Source organism: Miniopterus schreibersii, assembly GCF_964146895.1.
Source record: "Miniopterus schreibersii genome assembly, chromosome: 3".
NCBI classification, from domain to species: Eukaryota; Metazoa; Chordata; class Mammalia; order Chiroptera; family Miniopteridae; genus Miniopterus; species Miniopterus schreibersii.
In genome coordinates, this window is record NC_138103.1 from 9238826 (window position 1) to 9260042 (window position 21217).

The 21217-nt window shown below is 47.4% G+C and overlaps 1 protein-coding gene across 2 annotated transcripts in view; it reads left to right on the plus strand.

Annotated features, from left to right (window-relative positions):
* Positions 1–21217, plus strand: part of RAB11FIP3 (RAB11 family interacting protein 3) — a 92133-nt gene that overhangs the window by 62749 nt on the left and 8167 nt on the right. Inside the window, exons 4-9 of one of the 2 annotated variants that reach the window (XM_081131409.1) lie at positions 3495–3706; positions 6558–6707; positions 8816–8950; positions 12006–12041; positions 17284–17377; positions 18683–18786. In XM_081131409.1, the coding sequence (XP_080987535.1) occupies positions 3495–3706; positions 6558–6707; positions 8816–8950; positions 12006–12041; positions 17284–17377; positions 18683–18786 (731 nt within the window). The remainder of the gene's footprint in view (positions 1–3494; positions 3707–6557; positions 6708–8815; positions 8951–12005; positions 12042–17283; positions 17378–18682; positions 18787–21217) is intronic. The other variant, XM_081131410.1, reaches the window with a different exon arrangement.

Here is a 21217-nt window from a genome sequence, read left to right on the forward strand (position 1 = left end):
CACCCCAACTGGGGCCAGGATTGAACCTGCAACCCAGGTATGTGCCCTTGACTGAGAATAGAACCCAGGACCCTTCAGTGCATGCACCGACGCTCCAGCCACTGAACCACACCAGCCAGAGCATGGTTGACTTTTTATTTTTATTTTATTTTATTTTTAATATATCTTTATTGATGTCAGAGAGAGGAAAGGAGGGGGAGAGAGAGAGAGAGAAACGTCAATGATGAGAGACTCATTGATGGAGCCCGCAACCCGGGCATGTGCCCTGACCGGGAATCAAACCCTGATCGCCTGGATCCCAGGTCGATGCTTAACCGCTGAGCCACGCCCGGCTGGGCATGGTTGACTTTTTAAAAGCTGACCTTAAGAGTCAAGTTTTGGTCCTGGCTCAGTAGCTCAGTTGGTTATAGCTTCATGCTGATGTGCCAAGGTTGTGGGTTTAATCCCTAGTCAGGGCACATACAAGAATCAACCAATGAATGCATAAATAAGTGGAACAACAAATCTATGTTCTTCTCTCTCTCCCTTTTTCTATCTAAAATCAATAAATTAAAAAAAGGTTTGTTTGTTTTGAAAGAGTCAAATTCTGTTTCCCACAGAAAACCATTACGGGGGTCCCCAGTTAGTGTCTAGAGGGCTGTTGATGGTCCTGTGTAGTGAGGATTAGGGCATCTGCGCCCTGCCTGCTTCCTGGGTCTAAGGACTGAGGGTGAAGTGGGGGAGGTCCATGGGATCGTCCTTCAGGTAAGGAGCAATGCTCTTGTAGGAGTTTTCAGTTGAATACTGAACAGCTGGCTGGTTCTTTGTCATTACTCTTAGAAGTATGGGGTGGGGGTCTTCCTGGTTGCCTTGGGTGGATCTTGGGTAGTATCCCATGCAAGTGAGCAGTGCCATCTGGGTAGCCTATCTGTAGCCACACCTCAGAGGACATCGGGACTTGCCTGGATTTTGTGCATGCTCAGTTGTGTTTCTCCTTCTGGCCACCTCCTGACATACTGGCATCTCCTGCCTAGCTCAGATAGCTTGCCTCTGCCTATGCTACCTGCAAATCAAGCACAGAGCCAGCCTGTGCCTGGTGGAAAGAGACATACCTGCTCAGGAATGAGTGGAACTAGAGCCTCTTGAAGTGATTTCCTGGTTTCAGATTTTGAAGTGAACTTAGTTGCCATAGATTCCAAGGAAGATTGGGTTTTCCATTAAGAAAATAAGTAATGTCACTGAACACCTCAGTAGGTACATTTCATGTCATTGCCTATTTTATTTTGGCCTTACAAGTAGCTGGCAGAGATTCCACCCACCAGTGACACGTGAACCCCACAGTCTTTCATTTTCTGTTTTGGGTCCTGCCTTTGTGGTCTCTTGATCCCATATGGTTGCAACCTGTTGAGATCAGCATTTACAACCCCCCTTTTACAAATGAGACAACAGGACTCAGAGTGCTTGAAACTCTAGTCTGGGCTCATACGGCTGGTAGACAGCAGGCCATGGGTGGACCTTGGCCTCTCATGAGCCACACCAGGCACCTGCTTGGCTCGGCCAGGGCCCTTTGCCCCTTTTCTATGGGGCAAGGAGCCTTGGGGGTGCAGCTTTGTGAAGCCTTCTAGTTGCCCCCAAACATAGCCAAAGGCCGTGACTTTTTCTTTTTTTTTTAATGTATCTATTGATTTCAGAGAGGGGAAGGGAGAAGGAGAGAGAGATAGAAACATGAGTGATGAGAGTCATTGATTGGCTACCTCCTGCATGCCCCCAACTGGGGATCAATGAGCCCACAACCCAGGCATTTGCCCTGACTGGGAATCGAACTGCAATCTCCTGGATGCTAGGTCTGTGCTCAACCACTGAGCCCCGCCTGGTGGGGCAGGACTGTGACTTTTTGTTAGTATAGCACATCTGAGCAGACTGTCCACCTCCTGTAATGCCTGAACCCAAGTACAAAGTACACCTCTCCCGAGCTTTTCTGAAATCTTATCTGCTTGCAAATTGTTAAATTCAGAATCTTGCAAGCGTGACATGTTGGCTACTTTTGTTAACCAGTGTAATTGTGTTTTAATTAAAGTTGAGATTATAAATTGAAAATGGCCTGTTTAACTGTTCTTTAGTTTTAAATTAATTTGTACAATCCACAAATATTTCCTGCCTGCTGTGTGCCAGCCCTGTGCTAGGCACTGAGTTCATATGGGTAAAAATAAAGATATGTTTAGTGGGAAAGTAGACATTTAACCTGTGAACATAATTGATTGGTTAAATAATTTATTAATTAGTATTTTGAAATTAGACCATGTAATTGAATTCCAGTGCAATAGCCTGAACATACGTAACAGGTAATCATGGTGACTTTTTAAGTTTTTTTCTTTTTTTCAAATCCTCACCCAAGGATATGTTTTTATTGACTTTTTTAGAAAGAGAGAAACATCAGTGTGAGAGAGAAACATCCATCAGTGGACTCTCATATGCACCCCCACCAGGGATTGAACCTGCAACCTGGATATGTGCTCTGACCAGGAATCGAACCAGCAACCCTCTGGTACATAGGACGATGCCCAACCGAGCCACACTGGTCTGGGCTTCATGATGACTTTTTAAATTAAAAGGCATATTCTTACATTATTGAATGCTAATTCTTAGATATAAATAATCCTAATGCTGGGAGCCACAAAATGGGTGGCTCTCCTGGGATTTATTATGTGTTGGGATGCTTTATATCTGTTTTAAGTACATTTATATAACTTTAAAAATTACTCAAGCCCTGGCCAGTGTGGTTCAGTTGGTTGAGCATCATCTCATGCACCAAAAGGTTGCCAGTTTGATACCAGTCAGGGCATATGGCCGGGTTGCCCTGGTTGTGGGTTTGATCCCCAGTAGAGGGCGTTGCAAGAGGCAGCCAGTTTATGATTCTCTTTCACATCAGTGTTTCATTCTCTCTCCCTCTCTCTTCCTCTCTCTCTAAAATCAATAAAAACATTTTAAAAAATTACTCAAATAGTTTTCTGTACTTGGACATATTTCCTGTTGTTTTTTTTTTAATTTTTAAACAATATTAAATTGTTTTGTAAGCTGATGTTTCTACTTAGAAATATAGTAGGACCCGGCCAATGTGGTTCAGTGGTTGAGCATCTACCTATGATCTAGGAGACTGCAGTTCAATTCGCGATCAGGGCACATGCCTGGGTTGCGGGCTTGGTCCCCAGTAGGGGCCATGCAGGAGGCAGCTGATCAATGACTCTCTCATCATTGATGTTTCTATCTTTCTATCTCCCTCTCCTTTCCTCTCTCTGAAATCAATAAAGACATATTTTAAAAAAGAAAAAAAATCCTAAAAAAAAAAGAAATATAGTAGGGTAGGGACTTCTTCCATGTGAGAGCTCCCCCTCCATGTGGTCATTTCCATTTCCACAGCAGTAGTGTGCTATGTGGGGTGTTGGAGTTTGTTGTACCGAATGCCACACATTGTTATTTCCAGGGTACCAGGACTGACTCTTGGCACTCTCTTTTAGGCCAATGAAGTGACAGACAGTGCATACATGGGTTCCGAGAGCACCTACAGCGAGTGTGAGACCTTCACTGATGAGGACACAAGCACTCTGGTGCATCCTGAGCTGCAGCCTGAAGGGGACATGGACAGTGCGGGCAGCTCGGCCATGCCCTCCGAGTGCCTGGATGCCATGGAGGAGCCCGGCCACGGTGCTCTGCTGCTGCTCCCAGGCAGGTCTGTAATCCACCCCAGCACGGCCTGGATATTGTGCATAAGGCACCATGTGGACGTGTTTGATGGGCGTATTAGCTTCATAGAGGAGTTCATGTCAGAGTGGTTTAGAGTCATCACAGAATGTGCAAGAGTATGGACCATGCAGAATGGCCTGTGCCAGCTCTCCTGAGCCATCCCTCCTGGTCACAGCTTACTTCCCTGTCAGGAGATTGCTCTCCTACTAACAGAAGATTATGGTAGTTATAAATGCTGCATGACTTCTCTGGCTGAGAGGTAGAAATTCTAGGAGAAAAACTTTAACTTGGTCTTTTGGATTTTGTTATCACAATTCTTGTAAACCTGGCAAGACACAATATTCAGTAAATGTCCTCTGTCAGGATCTTAGAACCTCACCTTTATGGCACCCCTAATCAGACCTATTTTTCCCTACGTTCCAGATGCCCCCAGGCATTTGAGGAACCAGTGAGAGAAAGGGGAAAGGTAGGAGAGGTGCCAGTGGTCCACGTGGATCTGAATGACAGCTTGTGGTTTTGCCCTCTGCTTCTCGGGAAGCCACCATGCTCAGCAACCTTGGAAGTGGTTGGTTTTTATTTTCAGCTTATTTCATTTCTTGTTTGGCCTCACAGACCTTTTCATTTTTTTCTCTTTAACTGAATTATTATATAATGACATGGAAGTGCACCTGTCATAAGTGTATAGACATGCCCTTACAGGGGACCCCCGCCTTCTCCCTCGCAAGTGCCCTGGCCTTTTTAAATTCCTCACCCGAGAATATTTTCCATTGATTTTAGATAGAGTGGAAGGGAGAGAGGAAGAGAGGGGAGAGAGAAAGGGAAACATTGGTGTGAGAGAGACACATCGATTGGTTGCTTCCTGAACGCTCCCTGACTGGGGCCAGAGATCAAAACTGCAACCCAGGTACATGCTGTTGACTGGGAATTGAACCCAAGACCCTTCTGTGTGCTGGTTGATGCTCTAACCACTTAGCCACATGGGCCAGGACCACCCTGGCTTTTTTTTTTTTTTTTTTTTAATATGTTTTTATTGATTTCAGAGAGAGGAAGGGAGAGGGAGAGAGAAATAGAAACATCAGTGATGAGAGAGAGTCATTGATCGGCCGCCTCCTGCTTTCCTCCTACTGGGGATCGAGCCTGCAGCCCTGGGCATGTGCCCTGACTGAGAATCGAACAGCGACCTCCTGCTTCATGGGTCAGTGCTCAACCGCTGAGCCACGCTGGCTGGTTCCCCCTGGCTTTTTAATGGCAGTAGCACTCTCCCAGGTTTTGTACCTTACATATTGTGTGATTACATTGAAGTATCTTTTACACCTGGCTTCTTTCGCTTCATAATGTGGCTATGAGATGTATCCATATTTTTGTATACAGTTGTAAATAATTTACTTTAATTATTACTAGAACATTCCATTGTGTGAATATGCTGCAGCTTTTTAATTTACTTTTGATATACACTTGAGTAGTTGACAGTTTTGGTTTTATGAATAAAGCTGCTGTAAACATTACATGTCTTAGTGGTGTATTTGGAGCACACATATTCAGCTTTGAAGTTATTTCACTTACTGATGGTTAGAGTCAGCGCTTATAGTATTTACATACCTGCCAGTGCTGTGGGTTCTGGTTGCTCCCCATCCTCCGCAGCACCTGACACTGTCTGCATTTTTCATGTTTGTTTTCTGGAGGGCATGGAGTAGAACGTTGATGTGGGATAGTTCTTACTAGCATTTCCCAGGTTGACTCATGAGGGTTTGCACCTTTTGTATCTTGTCTTGCCTTTATTGCCCATTTGGAGATCCTCTGATGTGAAGTTGCTATTCATGTCTTTTACCCATTTTGTAAACATTTTCTGTAAGAGGCCAGATAGTACTTTTTTTGGTGTGTAGGCCATATGGTCTTGCTGGCTACTGTTCAGCTGTGCTGTTAAAGTGCAGAGTGGCACATAAGTGGGTGGGATTTGGCTCTCAATGTCTGTTGGTCCTGGGGTCTTTTTCTTACTAATTTGTAGGAGTTCTTTATATATTTTAGATGAGTCCTTTATCCTATATGTGGGTTGCAGATATCTTTTTTTTTTTTTTAATAAGAGAAATTTTATTTAGAAAGTCATAGAGGTAAAAGAAATGTGCTCAGGAAACAAGTTATAGCCAAAGAAAGGCCCTTGGAGCTTGGGGGCAGGGATGGGGGGGAGACCTCAAAGAGAGAGAGGGGGACTTGAGAGATGGGAGAGGGGGACAAGAGAGGGAGGGGAGAGGTTCTGTTGTGCTGGGGAGAAGGGGGCTGGAGATGAGCTTGCCCTGGGGAAAGAAGAGGGTGGGGAAAGGCACTGTCCTGCTCCACAGCTCCATAGAGAGAGCCGTGCGGATATCTTTTTTCTACTCTGTAGGTTGCCTTTTCAGTTTCTTGGTCGTGTCCTTGAGGAACAGATGTTTTTAATTCTACCATATAGTCCAGTTTATCTATTTTTCTCTTGTGATTAGCACCTCTGTGTTCTGTTTGAGGAATTTTTGCTTACCTCCACATCACTCTGTTTACTTCTGCTTTCCTTTAAAAGTCTATTGTTTTGCCTTCATACTTAGATCTGTTATCTCTCTTTTATGTATGATGTGAGGTAGGAGTAATTTTTCCTATATTGATATCCAATCTACTCAGCCTTATTTTGAAAAGATTCCTTCTTCCTCCTGTCCAGGTGTCACCTTGGTCCCATGAGGTGCATACTAGAACATTTGAAGTCACTCATGTGACTTGCAGCATTTCTGCTAGAATGTGGTCATCACACCCTCAGTTCTAGGGCTGCTCATGACCCTGAGTCAGAATGTGTCTTTTCTGTTTCGCCTTTTCAGATCCCACCTGCATGGCCAGTCTGTCGTCACAGTGATAGGTGACGAGGAGCATTTTGAAGATTATGGTGAGGGCAGTGAGGCAGAACTGTCCCCAGAGACCCTCTGCAATGGGGAGCACGGCTGCAGAGACCCTGCTTTTCTCACTCCCAGGTAATGCACCTCTGCACTGGCGCCACGTGTCCTCCTCCTGTATCACCCCACATTTAGTTGTCTGAAAGTTTCTCCTTTGGTTCATAAATTGGTAAGAGAGAACTTGTTTTATTCACTGTAATATAACTAATATACAAAGTCAAGTTTTAAGATTTATGCCTCAGTGAAAGTTGGCTGAAGTTTTTCTCATCCAGTTATATTACCCAGATTGCTCCACATTTATGAGGCCTCAGCTGTACCACGTGGCACAGAGCCTTGCTGGAATACTTGGCTTTGTGGGTTCCTTAACCACTAGTTGTGATCTCGTTATGATTAGTAGTCGACTTTGAGGGAAGCTGTATGTATATGTGCATGTAAATATGTGAGAACATTTAAGTTCTGCTATCTTAGCCAATTTCAGTTGTACAACATGGTGTTATTAACTGTAGTCGCCATGTTCACATTAGATCCTCAGACCGTATTCCTCTTGAGCTGAAAATCTGTACCCTTTGACCAGCCTCTGAGGAAGCCTTTAACATCACAAACAATTCTTTGGATTCATTTCCTTATAATTTTCTGACATTCCCAAACTGTCTGGAAAGTTCTGGCTTTGCACTGTGATATATAAAGGGCAAGATCCTCGCTTATGGAGCTGGTTACTCCCCAGTTGTCCTTCCTCATGGGAGGCCCTGTGAGAAAGCCTGCACTTGTATCCAAACAAGGAGTCTAAGTGTGCCTTGTGCTGTGGGCCTGGCCATCTTTCACTGGTAGCCGGCTCATCAGAGAACATGCCTTCTCTTCGGGTGAGATCCTTGCCTGCTGAACGGCCTGCACTTCAGTCACCTCTCATTTACACCCGGTTCTTGAAATTTTCTGTCTTTGCTGACAGCAAAGGCCGAGTATCTTGAAACCAGCAACTGCAAGATTCTTCCTTTGCCTAGAAGACCTGGGTAGGGGCCAGTGACAGGGGTGTCTGCCTGACAGGGTCCCCCCTTGCTTTCTCCATGTGCCATTCCCTAAGCTGCATGGGGTGAGGAGTCTTTCAGAGGTGTCTCTAGGAGTGCGAGTGAGTAAAGTGGTAGCTCCTTTCAGTAGCTCTCTGCCCCCACACACACCTGGTGGTGTTGAAATCAGGCCAGAGGACTTGGTCCTGCCAAGTGTGCGCCCCTGCCCTGGTTTGGTAACCTCTTCCTGTTTCTTTAGTTTGTCCCTGTCTCTTGTCCAGTGTCTCACTGTTCTTTGTCTCAAGTGCTACTTCAGTGCTACAATTGATGTTTTGCTTTAACCTTTCCTCAAATTGAACTTCCAAATTGGCTTAAAAAATTTTTTTAATCCTCACCCAAGGATATGTTTATTGATTTGAGAGATAAGGGAAGAGAGAGAGAAACATTGATGTGAGAGAGAAATGTCGATCGGTTGCCTCCCGTACACACCTCAACCATGGATCGAACCTATAACCTAGGTATGTGTCCTGACCAGGAATCGAACCCACAACCCTTTTGGTGTACAGGACAATGCTCCAACCAACTGAGCCACCCTGTCAGGGCCCAGATTGGATTTTAAGAGCCTGTGGGTCCTCATGTCCCAGAGATATTGCTGCTTTCTGACAGGTGCATCACCAATGCCCTGAAAGCCCAGGAAGGCTAATAGCATTTTAACTTTTTAACAATAGTCTTTAAAAATGACAGAATTACTGGCAATTCATAATTCATGTATAGTCTTTGATATTGGTGGTTTTTAGAACAGTTATTAAAGCAGTGAGTAAAACTCCACCTGGAGACATACTTTGCTCTCACATTGATGAGTTCTTAACAAAGAGGGAAGCAGTGTGTCCAGGCACTTACTTCTTGTTAAGGGCAACTGATGGGCTACTTTGTTTCCTCTGAGCACCTGAGCAGGAAAGAGCAGATGTTTGGCTGAGCCCCCTGCGGCTTGAGCTGGTGCATGTCATGGGTCGTAGGTGATGTTGAGGGAGGTGGGTTTACAGCAGTCTGAAAGTAAGAATCAGAATCTTCCACAGCCAATTACCTGAACATGCTTTTGCCTGGCCAACTCTAGCCCTGTGTGGAATCACAGGTAACCTGACCAGTCCTTGCTGTCTCCTGAACTGACACTTCTTGTCTCTCTAGTGCTGACCCGCTTGCCGCAAAGCTGCACAGCATCCTCACTGATGAGGCCTTTGAGTTTTACTGTAGCCAGTGCCATAAACAAATCAACCGCCTAGAGGATCTTTCTGCTCGCCTGAATGATCTTGAAAAGAATAGGTAACTGGTGTAGTGCCTGGCCTTGCTCTGTGTTCAAGGGTGAGGGGGACTCTTGTCCACAGCTGCCCCCTTCTGGTCTGGCCCCAGGTGCCACTCACTTGGGCTAGCCAACTCTGGAGGGCTTCCTCCGAAAGCTGGGCCTGAATTGTGGTTTGAAGGTGAGCGTGCAGACGCCGGACTCTTCCCTAGCCTGGCCCCACCATCCCTGCATGCGTTGAGCCTGTGTTTGGTGCCCTTCACCCTACTTGCTCCTGTGTGTGCATGCTGCAGTCTAATCAGCTGCTTCTGTCCCTGTGGGAGGAGACCAGGGAGGAGATGATCTTTTGATGCTATGTGTCCTGGGTGATGAAATCCATCGTGTGAACGTCTGTACTTAGAGATACTTTCTTCATTTTATTGAAAGATTTCTTTAATTGGGAGTCACATGAAACAGCATGGGAAATTTAAAGTAGGATTTGGTCTTTAAAAACAGATTTGCATCAGCTTTCAGGAATGTTGTTTAGATCAGGTGTGCATTCTCTAGGTGAGTCCCTCCCCTGAACTCGCTTTTGTAAGGCTGCCTCAGATTCCATTACAAGAAGAATCCAACTCTGCTACCCTGTTTACTGCTGTTCTCTGCCCTCATCAGTCCCTTCCCTCTCCTCCATCTCCTGGGTCCAGTTTGTATCAGACCATTTGCTTCCCTTTCCATCCCCAATACCAGCTCAGATCAGAGTTCTAGGAGGAGACAGTTCCTTTTGCTGGCTCCTCACAACTTCACAAACTCCAGTTATAGAAAACATTTTTGGGTAGTTTGTAGATATTGACATGCCCACTAAGCATATTGTTTATTTAGCTGGTCATATGGGCAAGCCCCTGGTTGGGCTACTTGGTACGTGCTGTTCAGTACTGTGGGCTCCCAGGCAACAATCCAGGGAGGCTTCCTGGATGAAGGGGTCTTGGACTGGTGGAAGGTTACATAAAAAGTGGCAGAAATGTGAGCTATCCTGATGGTTTCAGTGTGTTTAGAATAGTCTTCTAAAAACCACTTACTTATCTTGAGGAGCCTGCCCCTTTAGGGCCTTAGCCAAGGCCAGCTCAATCTTCCTGGTGTGTCCTCATGGCCTTGGCCCTGTTGTACCTGCTGTTCAGCCTGTAGTTCCAATTGCAGTGCATTTAATGTCCTTGACACTTTTTCTTATGTTCTGTGCAATACACACAACACAGTCTAGAGTCCAGCAAATCCCGAGTTAGGTGGAGAAGACATGATGGTAATCCAACATTTGTGACCCGTTGGCAGCTTCAGAGGGGAGCCTGGTGGGGTCCCAGCAGCACTGATGAGAGACTGGAAGTGCTCTTTGAGGGGCGGCCTTCCTGGGAGACTTGAAAAAATGTGGTGTCTGGTGATTCCAAAGATCCACTGGCCTTTGTTTTAGGGAAAACCAGTTTCACCTCTTATGTATGTTTACCTGAGTGATCTGGTGAGGGGTCATTTACCATGTGAAGACTTGCTTTTCTGCTAAGTAGGTTCCTATACAGGTATGTCATCTCTTATTCTCTGAAGATTTTTTACATAGAAATGATCTTTTCCCATATGGAGACCCTTTCCCAGGATTGCCAAGGTCACCTCTGCTAGGCTGGGACGTGGCTAAGTACGGCCAGCAAGCCCAGTGAGGTCTCACCTCCAGTTTTAGCCACCCATTCCCTGAGAAAGACTCTACTAAGATTGGTTAATATACCATTAAAGTTATTATTATAATCAGGTTACTGCTGTCAGTCATTTCCCCCTAAACACTCAGTTAAAGAGATCTGAATCTTGCCTATTGGTTTTCATGTTTTGTGGAAGATAAAAGGTATAATTTCTGTTCAGGTATAATTTCTGTTCAGTGAGCTTCAGAAGATGCTGATAGGTATCATATTTTCCAGGTACCTGGGAGCCTCTGTAAAAACAGTTCATTTTGTAGAAATTTTGTAGATGTCTGCTTTACCCAGAAGTATATTTTCAAATTACAAACCCTGTCACTGGACTCACAGTCTACTTACTTCTTGAGAGGTCGGTTAGGAAGACTGAACAGTGAGTCTGTCCTAGCCAGTCTCAGTAACATTAGGATGAAATGAGATTTGTGTTAAAATATACACTGTCAGTCAGAGTCCAATCAGAAGAGGGAGCCACACAGTAAGTTGAACAGGGTAAGTTTAATAAAAAGATTGACTAACTAGAACAAGGGATCAGTTAGTAAGAGTAGAGAGAACTCGGAAGAATGCAGGAATAGCATCTGTAGGGAACAGCCAGCCCACCCAGGGCTGAGATCTGGCCCTGCTGCAGAGAGTGTCACCATGGCAAACTGGGTGTCAGATAGGTCACTCTGGTGCCTCACAGGGGTGGGCGCTGTGAGAGGGGGTGGGGACACAACTTTTTGGGAATCTACCTTCTAGAACTTGCTGGAAATCTGCTCTCTGGCTGCCAGGAAAGCTATTCGCAGGGAGGTGTCTCACCAGAGGTACTTTGCTACAAAATTACCATAGGATGTATCAGGGGAAGCTGCTGGGCACTGGGTGCTGCTGGGTGCTGGCACCGGGGAAGCTGCCCAGGTGGGATTTTGGAGTGTGAAATATTAGTGCCTAAGTTAAAATCGGTGACAACTTTGTTGTTACAAACGAGCCTGTGTCATGTTTCATGTGGGAACCAACTGTTTGGAGGGTAATTTGGCTTCAAAAGCATTTGGGACATGGCATTGGCCAATGACTTGGACCCAGTACAACCAGCTGGAGGGTCCAGGCACTGGGGTCAGCCTCTGAACTGAGGTCTGATTGAGGCTTTATCGGAAGTTTCTTTGGGACGTGGAATAATAACGGCTTGCTAAGGCCTTGACAAGCCCCTGAGATTGCTCCCATGTTCCTGAATGTTTTGCTGAGTGGGCCTTTCTATGCATGGAGCTGGCTCGCAAGCAGGGTGCTGCATGCCTATGGACGCACCCCCATCCCCATATCTCTTCAGCCTGAATTTCCTGTTTCCTCCCGTTCCTCCCTGTCTGTTCTCTGACACGATTTTCCTGTTTATTTTGATTTTGCACAGTCCAACGAAGAGGCTCTCCAGCAAGAAGGTGGCAAGGTAGGAAACCATTGGTTATTTATTGAGATGATCTTCTGAAATGTATCGCTGATTTAGCTCTTTTAAAAAACATGTTTAGAAAATACTATTTTCCAAGGTATTTTTTTAAACTTTTAAAAGTTGCTTCTCATGGTTTGGGAATCAAAATAATTCAAGGGGATGGATTGTGAAAAGAATTTTCAAAGCTGTGGATTGGAGCCTGAATTTGTGACCAGATAGTTTACAATGAAGGCGTTTGACATCCCTCCTATTTTAGAGTGTTCACCACAAGGTCCAGAAGGGGGCCCATATCCCCACATGTCTGCTGTAGACAACCCACCAGTAGCGAGAGTTCATGAGGGGCCTGATCTCACAGAGCCAGAACATGATGGAGTCCAGGTCTGGTATCTGCATCCTTCAAAGGCTATGCCCTTCCTGCCCCCACTGGTCACCAAGGTTAGGAGAAGTGTAAGGAGATGTACCTAACTCTGGGTTTCTAGAGAACACTCTTTTGTGACCATTTCTTCATTTTTCAGTTTTCGATACTATTTATTGGCTTCCTGCAATGAAAGATGACAGCACATGCATTTATCCTCTCTCCTGCTGTGCTAGTTCTAAAAACAATTTTTACAGGGTTTATAAGATGCCAGCATTCTTCATAAAAGCCATGTAACACGTTACTGTATTTTCTTTTTAAAATAAGTCATTGTTTCTCTTGGAGTCAGTGATTGTCTCCATGTTTTTATTTGCTTCATCTTTTATTTTTATTGTTGACACTATTAGAGATGTGCCCACCTCCAGCATGTGCCCATGCTTCATCTTCTGTGCTGCTCTTGCCTTCTCTGCCCAGCCCTCCAACAGGGCCACAAGGCAGCCCTGTGCCTATCTGGACATTCCCTCCCAGAGTCTCTGCCCTTTGCACGGGTGTGTGCAGGCTGCATTGCTGTGGTCCTGTTTCCCCCGCACACGTGCAATCTGGATATTTTCCTCAAGTGCTGGATCATCTCACTCCCTGTTACTCTGTCTTCGTGTTTTTTTTAATCTCCAGTTTTTGTCCAGTACACATTCCTGTAGCTTGTTGAAGAAAGAGGTCCCCAGGAGATAAATTTTTGAAACCTTGCTAGATCTTTTACTCCTGTAGTTTGGCTTGGTATAGAAATCTTTATTGTAAATAATTTCCCTTTAGCATTTTTGATATAATTGCTCATTATCATCTAGTACTAGGGCTGCTACTGAGAGGTCTGGTGCTTTCTAATTTTTCTTTCCCTCTCTGGAAGCTTATAAGATGTTTTTTTATCCTGGTCGTCCAGAAATTTTGTGATCAGAATTGTGAATGCCTATTCCCATTAATTATGCTATGCTGAATGAAAGGTGTGCTGTTTCAGTCTGGAAGCTCCTGTCCCTTAGTGCTGGGGAACTTTGTTGGCCTGTTTCTTTGACAGTGTCCTCTGTTCCACTTTCTGCTCCTTCTGGGACTCCTGCTTGTGGTTCCCCATGCCTTCATCTTGCTGCCCCTATCCCTCTCTCTGCTCTGTCTCTGTCTCCATCTCCTGTGACGCACATGCCACCAGCTCTTCCTCCCCACCTCTTCCCTGGGTTCTCATCTGGGCTCTGTCCTTGTTAGAGGGCTCTCTCAAACAACTGGGGGTAAACTCTCTGCATATTGAAGAGGTTGCTCACAGCCGGTGGGTGGCCTCTGGCCAACATGTGGTGCGGACAGGCCCCTGTGTCAGCAGATCTTTTCTCCAGCCAGTCTGGACGATTTTCCCAGAGTGAGTCCTGCCTGGCTGCCAGCGTTCAGGGAGCTGTGCTGGCCCACCATTTAGTTTGCAGACTGGGGGTGCTTTCCATTTGTAGGCTTTGTGTCCTGAGTCCAGGGCTGCTCCTGGTCTAGGAGAGTCTTTTTTTTCAAGGATGTGGTAGAGGCCCCCCCCCCCCCCGTACTCATTTCTGCTGCCCCATTCTCAGGTGCCAGTCCTTTCAGTGTCTCACTGGCTGACTGTGACCCTCCTCTGCTCCCCAGTGCCCTGGACACCCCCTCCCCTTTTGTTAATCCTCACCTGAAGATATTTTTTACATTGATTTTTTTAGAGAGAGTGGAAGGAAGGGAGGAGGGGAGAGAGAGAAACATGGACGGGAGAGAGACATGTCAATTTGTTGCCTCCTGAGAGCGCCCCGACTGGGATGGGGGATCGAACCTGCAACCCTCCGGTGCGTGGGCTGACACTCTAAACACTGAGCCACACTGGCCAGGGCCCCTGGCCATCTCTTTCCTGGTGCCATTTCCTCTTCTGCTCTTCCTGTTCTTGGGGATGTAAACATTTTGGTTTTGGTTTTTTTCCTCCAATCATCTTAAGAGCTTAGGATCCAGAGCAAGCATAGCTGAATGTCATCAGTTCACTGTCTCCACTTGTTTTCTCACATCACCCCTTTTAGAAAAGCATCCAAGTTCTTAGGGATATAATATTAATACCAAGTCACACTTTATTATAGTTTTAACCTTCCTTTCTGTCCCACTTTCACATTTTACCCCAAATAGGCTACAGCTGGTGAAACTAAGGAAGGTAAAAGTCTGAGTCATCTCTCAGCCTCCCACATCTGGGACATGAGAGACTCTGGGGTTGTTGAGGGTCCAACTTGCTGAGGCTGTTGGGCTTTGTGTCTGCTCCCTCCTTTTTAAAAAATATATCTTTATTGATTTCAGAGAGAGGAAAGGAGAGGGAGAGAGAGAGATAGAAACATCAATGATGAGAGAGTCATTGATCGGCTGCCTCCTGCACACCCGACTGGGGATCAAGCCCGTAACCCAGGCATGTGCCCTGACCTCCGGGAATCGAACCCCGATCTCCTGGATCCTAGGTCGATGCTCAACTGCTGAGCCACACCTAGCCGGGCTGTCTGCTCCCTCCTTGAAACACCCTCTGAGAATTTGTTTTTTCCTTCACAGATACCCTTTGGTATAGAAAAGCCCAATCTGCAGGTATGTGCAGTTAGAGTTTACAAACAGAGGCATATTTTGCATTCTGTACAAACATACCACATAGATGCAGTTTTAATCTGCTGCTGTTTTGCCCTTAACACTACCACCAGAATTCTGAGGAAACTCAAAATAACTTGTAATTTCACTCTCCAGTGTTTCAGCCCTTTGCATGTGGCTGGAATATGGGTTTTGGAGCCACCAGCTCTGGCCTCTATGACCTGGCTATGTGTCTAACCTGGATGGAAAGGGTTCTGGGGTCTGTGTGTATATGAGGACCTCAAAGCACTGGCACACAGCTGGCCTCAGGATCAGAGGGAGTGCCAGTGCCAGTGCGACTGCCACAGAGCAGAAAGCAGATCTCTGTCAGATGACATTGAGTGTCCTGGCACCTGGTGGTCTACCTGCCAGACTTTACCTGCCTCCCTTTGGATGATCAAGCATTTCCCACAGTCCCCTCTCCTTGTAGGCCTCCTGAGTAGGGGTGGGTTTAAATAAACAAGACCCTCACCCAGAGTGCCAAGGAGCCTTGGCCTTTTCCTGAGGCAGCCACATGCTGGGGCCACACGCTGGGTAGTTGAGGACTGGGTGTCACCTCCCATCCCCAGGTTCAGCTGTTCAGAAGTGCCCTGACCTAGTAGGAGCTCAGGACTGGGTGACACAGGCCCTAGGCCGTAACCCCTCCTCAGCGTGGTCTCTGGGCCTGGGATGGGCAGCTTCCTATCCCAGGATTGGCGTCAGGAGCTTGTGTTTGGGGTCAAGCTCATGGGTGTTTGAGAACATTGATTGGACAAGGACACGATGGCTCTGCCCTTAGGGTTCAGTGCCCTTCAGGGAATCTAATGAAATCCAAAACAGATGCTCATACGTCTCACCCAGGGCACATTCAAGGGACTCATGGCCCCTAGGGATGAAGAGGCCTTTCTTTTTTGTTCCCCTTAGAACATTTCTGGGGTCAAAAAAGTTTTTAAGATATGTACAAGCTAAGTCAGCACTAAAAAGGAAATAGAATACCTTTTATAAAGATAATGTAGGAATTTCAATGTGATTTAAGAAAAAAAAATGTCTATTGATTTCAGAGAGAGTAAGGGAGAGGGAGAGAAAGAGATAGAAACATCAATGATGAGTCATTGATTGGCTGCCTCCTGCATGCCCCCTACTGGGGATCGAGCCTGAAACCTGGGCATGTACCCTGACCGGGAAGCAAACCTTGATCTTCTGGATCATAGGTCGATGCTCAACCTCTGAGCCACGCCTGGACGGGCTTAATGTGATTTTTAATAGCATTTTATTGAATTCTTACCCTGTGCTATGTCCTTAGCAGAGCTGTTTGTATATACATATAACCTCATTTAAACCCCATAATAGCCTGCAGACCCCCATTTTATAGGAGAGTATGTTTCAGAGAGGGTGAATAGCTTTCTCAAGGTCACACAGCTCTGAGTATCAGGCTGTCAGTTCAAAGCCTGGGTCAGTATGTGAAGACTTTGTCCAAATGCTCTGAGAGTTTTACACGCATCAGGTAAATAACAGCTGATACAGTGTCACCACAACTAACAAGATTGTCTCTGGGATGACATTGAACATGTTATTTCCAGACTATCTGCTAAGGTGCCAATGGCTGAGGACTGAAAGGAGTTTCAAGGGTGTGGAGCACAGCCAAGTCTAGTGCTCACCTATGCCCTAGGTTGCACGCCACCCATCGTGGCCCACATGGCTGGAGACCTGTGTCCACTTGTGCCAGGTGCTTGAAGCTGCCCTGGCAGAGGGCAGTTGCACCTGTGTGCCTTTCCGAGAGAGACCCCTGGTGTCCCACTGTTGCTGCCATTAGGAGTACATTTGAAAAATCAAATATCAAGATGCATGTAGGTGACGTTGTGTGCCCGAAGTCATGGTCCTGTATTAATATATCATGGGCTTGCAGTGGAAGATGAGATTATGTTGTATCACAGGAAGGCATGGTGTCGTGTTTTATTACCCAAGTACAAAGTACCCTTGCCCAGTCAGCTGGTGGGGAAGAAGGCTGGGCTTATCAGGCTCCAAAGAGCAGTGGGAAGACTCTGTGGACACAGAGGGCAGCGAACTTGCTCCAGCCCCTCGGTAATAGCGTCCTGCCCAGAACTCCCTTCGTGGAGACCTGCGCTCCAGGCTGCTGGGATTTGCTTTTCAAGCTTACCTGGAAATGCTCATGTTTGAAGAACTTGTATTGGGCTCTTCCCTCTTTTTTTCTCTCTTTGTTCTGCTGAAGGACCTTCTTTGGACTGGGCTGTTGTTTCTTCTCCACAGGCACCTGCATCAGTCAGGGGCCCTGACCATGGAGGCCCTGCAGGACCCTCCCCTGGACCCCGAGGAGGGCATGGAAGAGGACATTGCAGACAAGGTAGGCCCTGGACAGGGGGACCAAACGACCACCTGTGGGTAACAAAGCCCCAGTCTCAGGACTTGTGCTGGGGCTGCAGCCTCGGTGTGTGTGCCCACGTTGGAGTGTGTTGATTGAGATGCATTTGGGGCACCAGGCCTCATCCTGGCAAGCAGATAGAGCACAGCGGGAGATGGTGAGGGTACCATAGGGGGTAGTTAGATCCTCCACTAGCCCTGCTGTTCTCCAGCATTTCACATACATGGAAGAGGGAACTGAGAGGACGGGAACAGAACAGTGAGCACCAGCAGCTCTCAGCCCATATTTGTATGTGCTCAGTTCAGGCTGCACTGACACTCAGAGACTCAGCTCACCCACAGCCCATGGAGGCAAGATCCGGGAGCGCTGAAGGTTTGGGGGAGGAGGGCACTCAGCCTGCAGTGTTGGCAGAACCCAACAATATGTGGAATGGGCTGTTCCCTGAGAGAAGCCTGGTGAATGGGTTATGTGGGAGGAGGCCAGATCGCCATGTGTGGTAACAGCCCCATACTTCTCAAGGACCAGCTCAAGAAAAGGGAAGAGGAAGGTGGCAGCACACACCCTTCACCTCTTTCTGTCCCTCCTCACCTTCTCTGTACCCTCACCCCATCCTGTCCCCCCTTTTCAACTCCTATATTCCCTCACCTCCTCCTGTACCCTTTCCTGTCCCTCACCTCCTCCTGTCCCCCCTCACCTCCTCCTCTACCCTAACCCCAACCTGTCCCCCCTCACCTCCTCCTGTATCCCCTCACTCCATCCTGTCCCCCATCTTCACCTCCTCCTATATCCCCTTACCTCCTCCTGTACCCTTTCCTCTCCCCTCCACCTCTTTCTATCCCCCCTCACCTCCTCTCTATAGCACCTTCAATATCTGCTTTGCAGGCCTTCACTCATCTTACCATCTATGTAGGTATCTGTCTCTCATCTAGTTAGTGAGCTCCCCGAAGAGGGAGAGACCAAACCCTGGGGCCTTTCTATTCCTTGAGCCCTCTGGCATATGCTGTCCCCCATGAGCTCGGTCTGGCAGAGAGCAGGTGCCCCTGCCTGTGGGGGGCCCATAACCTGGCTACCTTACAAGCCATCACAGATTCATTACAAAGGTGCTGTTGGGGCACCTCAGGCCTCTCCAGGTCCCATGCTGACATCTGCACTTGTGGTTTTGAGGCCATGGAATGTTCCTCGTCCATCTTGACGCCTGTGGGGGCCCCGCTGCCTTGTTAATGGGGATAGTCTCCATGAATAAGATAGACCCAGCTCCAGCTGAGTGAACACTGTCTTGCTCCCAAGGTTGTCTTCTTGGAGAAGCGGGTGTCAGAGCTTGAGAAGGACACCGCTGCCAATGGGGAGCAACATAGCCGACTGAGGCAGGAAAATCTCCAGCTGGTGCACAGGTGAGTGTGGCACAGGTCTCTTTACCTCACAGAGCAAGAGTGTGGCTGCTGTACAGAGGTGGCTCTCACCTGGAGCTACCCTCCATCCTGCTGCTGGGAGCCAGCCCAGGGGATGGTGCCAGGTTGCCTTTTGAGTATGACTCCAACTTACTACTGTCTCCAGCCCATTTAGGGCCTCAGAGGAAAGAGTGAGGGGAGGGCACTGCCTCACCCCTCACTCAGGAACAACTGAGGCCAGCACCCACACTGCCTGCACAGAGTGCCTGGTGGAGGGAGGCCTGACCTCAGGGGTGGCAGAGGCTACATGGCAAGAGGAGGTGTATGGAATTCTACTGTGAAGCTTGTGTCCCTGCTCTGAGAACCCATCCAGAGGAAATAGTGCCAACCACAGGCCTTCATTCCTGGACACAGGCTCCTTGGCTTTGACAGTTGTTGTGCTTTGCTTACTTCTTTCGCATCATCTGGTTTCATCTTTATGATCCCTATGAGGCAGATACTACTGTCTCCATTTCACAGATGAGGAAACCAAGGCTCAGGGAGATTACATGATTGCCCAGGGTGTCAGACAGCAAGTGGGGGCTTTCAGAATAGGGGCTAATGCCTTCAAAGCCCTGTGCATTGGGAGCATGACCCATCCTTGGGGCATGCGGGTCCTCACAGGTGATTAGCCACAGAAACCAGAAACCAGTGGGAACGGCTGGGTACATGGCAGGATGCGCAATCTGATTCTGATAGTGAGAGCACTAAGAAATAATAGATGTGTGAAATGAGGAGTAACTACTGTGTTTGCATGGAGGAGGCGGAGGCTACCTCCCCACTCCTGTTTTGTAGACTTTTTATAGAATACTGTGTGAGTTTCAGTGTTTTGAAACTAGTCATTCTCTGTAACCTCATGCTGTTTGCGACTGTGTGCTGCTTGTGCAGAACATGAGGAGCTTGGCCCAGAAGCATCAGCCGTCTGGCTGTGCTACCTGAGTGCATCTGGTGCTGTGGTGGCCAGGCAGTGGGATTCCTGAGGGGCCTGAGAGAGGCAGGAAGCATGGTGTGTGGGGGATCTACATGAGAAGTCTGCTCACGCCAGGCTGCTCTAACCAAAACCTGGCTCTGCCACATACTCTGTGACCTCAGGGAAGAAGAACCCTGTCCTCGAAACCTTGGTTTCCTCACCCATGACCTGAACAAGTGGACTTTGAGTGCTCTTAATAGCGTGTGACATAAGCTGCACACACTCTCATGGCATTCACATCATGGGCATCGGGGTTATGCTTGGTTCCTGTCGTAATGTTTTCATCCTGGATGCTACTGACCACGTCACTTTATTTTTTTATTATTTTAAAAATCCTCACAGGGGGATATTTTTTCCATTGCTTTTTAGAGAGAGTGGAAGGGAGGGAGGAAGGGGGGGAGGGGAGAGAGAAACATGGATGTGAGATGTATTGATTGGTTGCCTCCCACACGTGCCCTGACCGGGGCCAGGAATCGAACCTGAAACCCTTCAGTGCTCAGGACAACACTCTAACTACTGACCCACACCAGCCAGGGCTACATCACTTTAATGAAGTTGAAACAAGTTCTCTTGTGCAGTTGAGACTCTGCTCTTGGGGTTCTCACAGGAGGGCCTGCCCCAGGCCCTGCTGCAGAACAGGGTTGGGGTCTTCCACATTCATGGAGGGGTTTGGGTTTCAGTGCTGTACTAAGTATATGCCTCATCTCTAGAGACATTGGTTACTCCCTCCCTGTCCTTGTCCAGGGAAGTCTGGGTGGGCCATCAAACTCCTTTCTCAAGCTAACTGGTGAGGGTGTCTAGTCTGATGGGCACTTATCAGTTATCCACATAGGTAGGTAGTGGAAAGTCCACATTGTGTGCCTCATCCTGCCTAGGGTCAGCCACATCCAGTTCCTGTGGATGTTCCTTCCAGTGTTGGCCATAGTTCTCCTAAACAACATGCTTCTGCTGCAGTTCCTTGTCCAGGTTCTTCATGCAGTTCCCCATGTGTAACATGGTCAGCCCACACCAGCCCTGCTGCATAGCTCTCCTACCACCACCTCATGAGTTCCACATGCTTCCTATGAATTTGGTTTTTAATTTCTGGATCCCCATTTTTCTTCATATTCTAAGGAGGACATCCCCATTGTTGCCTAGGAAAGGGTGTATAGGAACAGGTTATTTGAGACCTTGCATGTCTGAGACTGTGTTTCACCCTCCACTGACCGTGGGGCTGGGGCTGGGGCTGGGGCTGAGATTCTACTTGGAAGTAGGTTCCCTGAGAACTTGGTGGCTCTGCTTTCAACCTGAACTGTGGCCATGATGCCTGGCACCAGTGTGTAGCCCTGTTCTCATCTTCGACATGAGAGGTTCTCTTGTTTCCTGTGCTGGGCATGTGGTTTCAACCTTTAAATCTGGAAAGTGCCCCTCAGCTTCAGGAATATT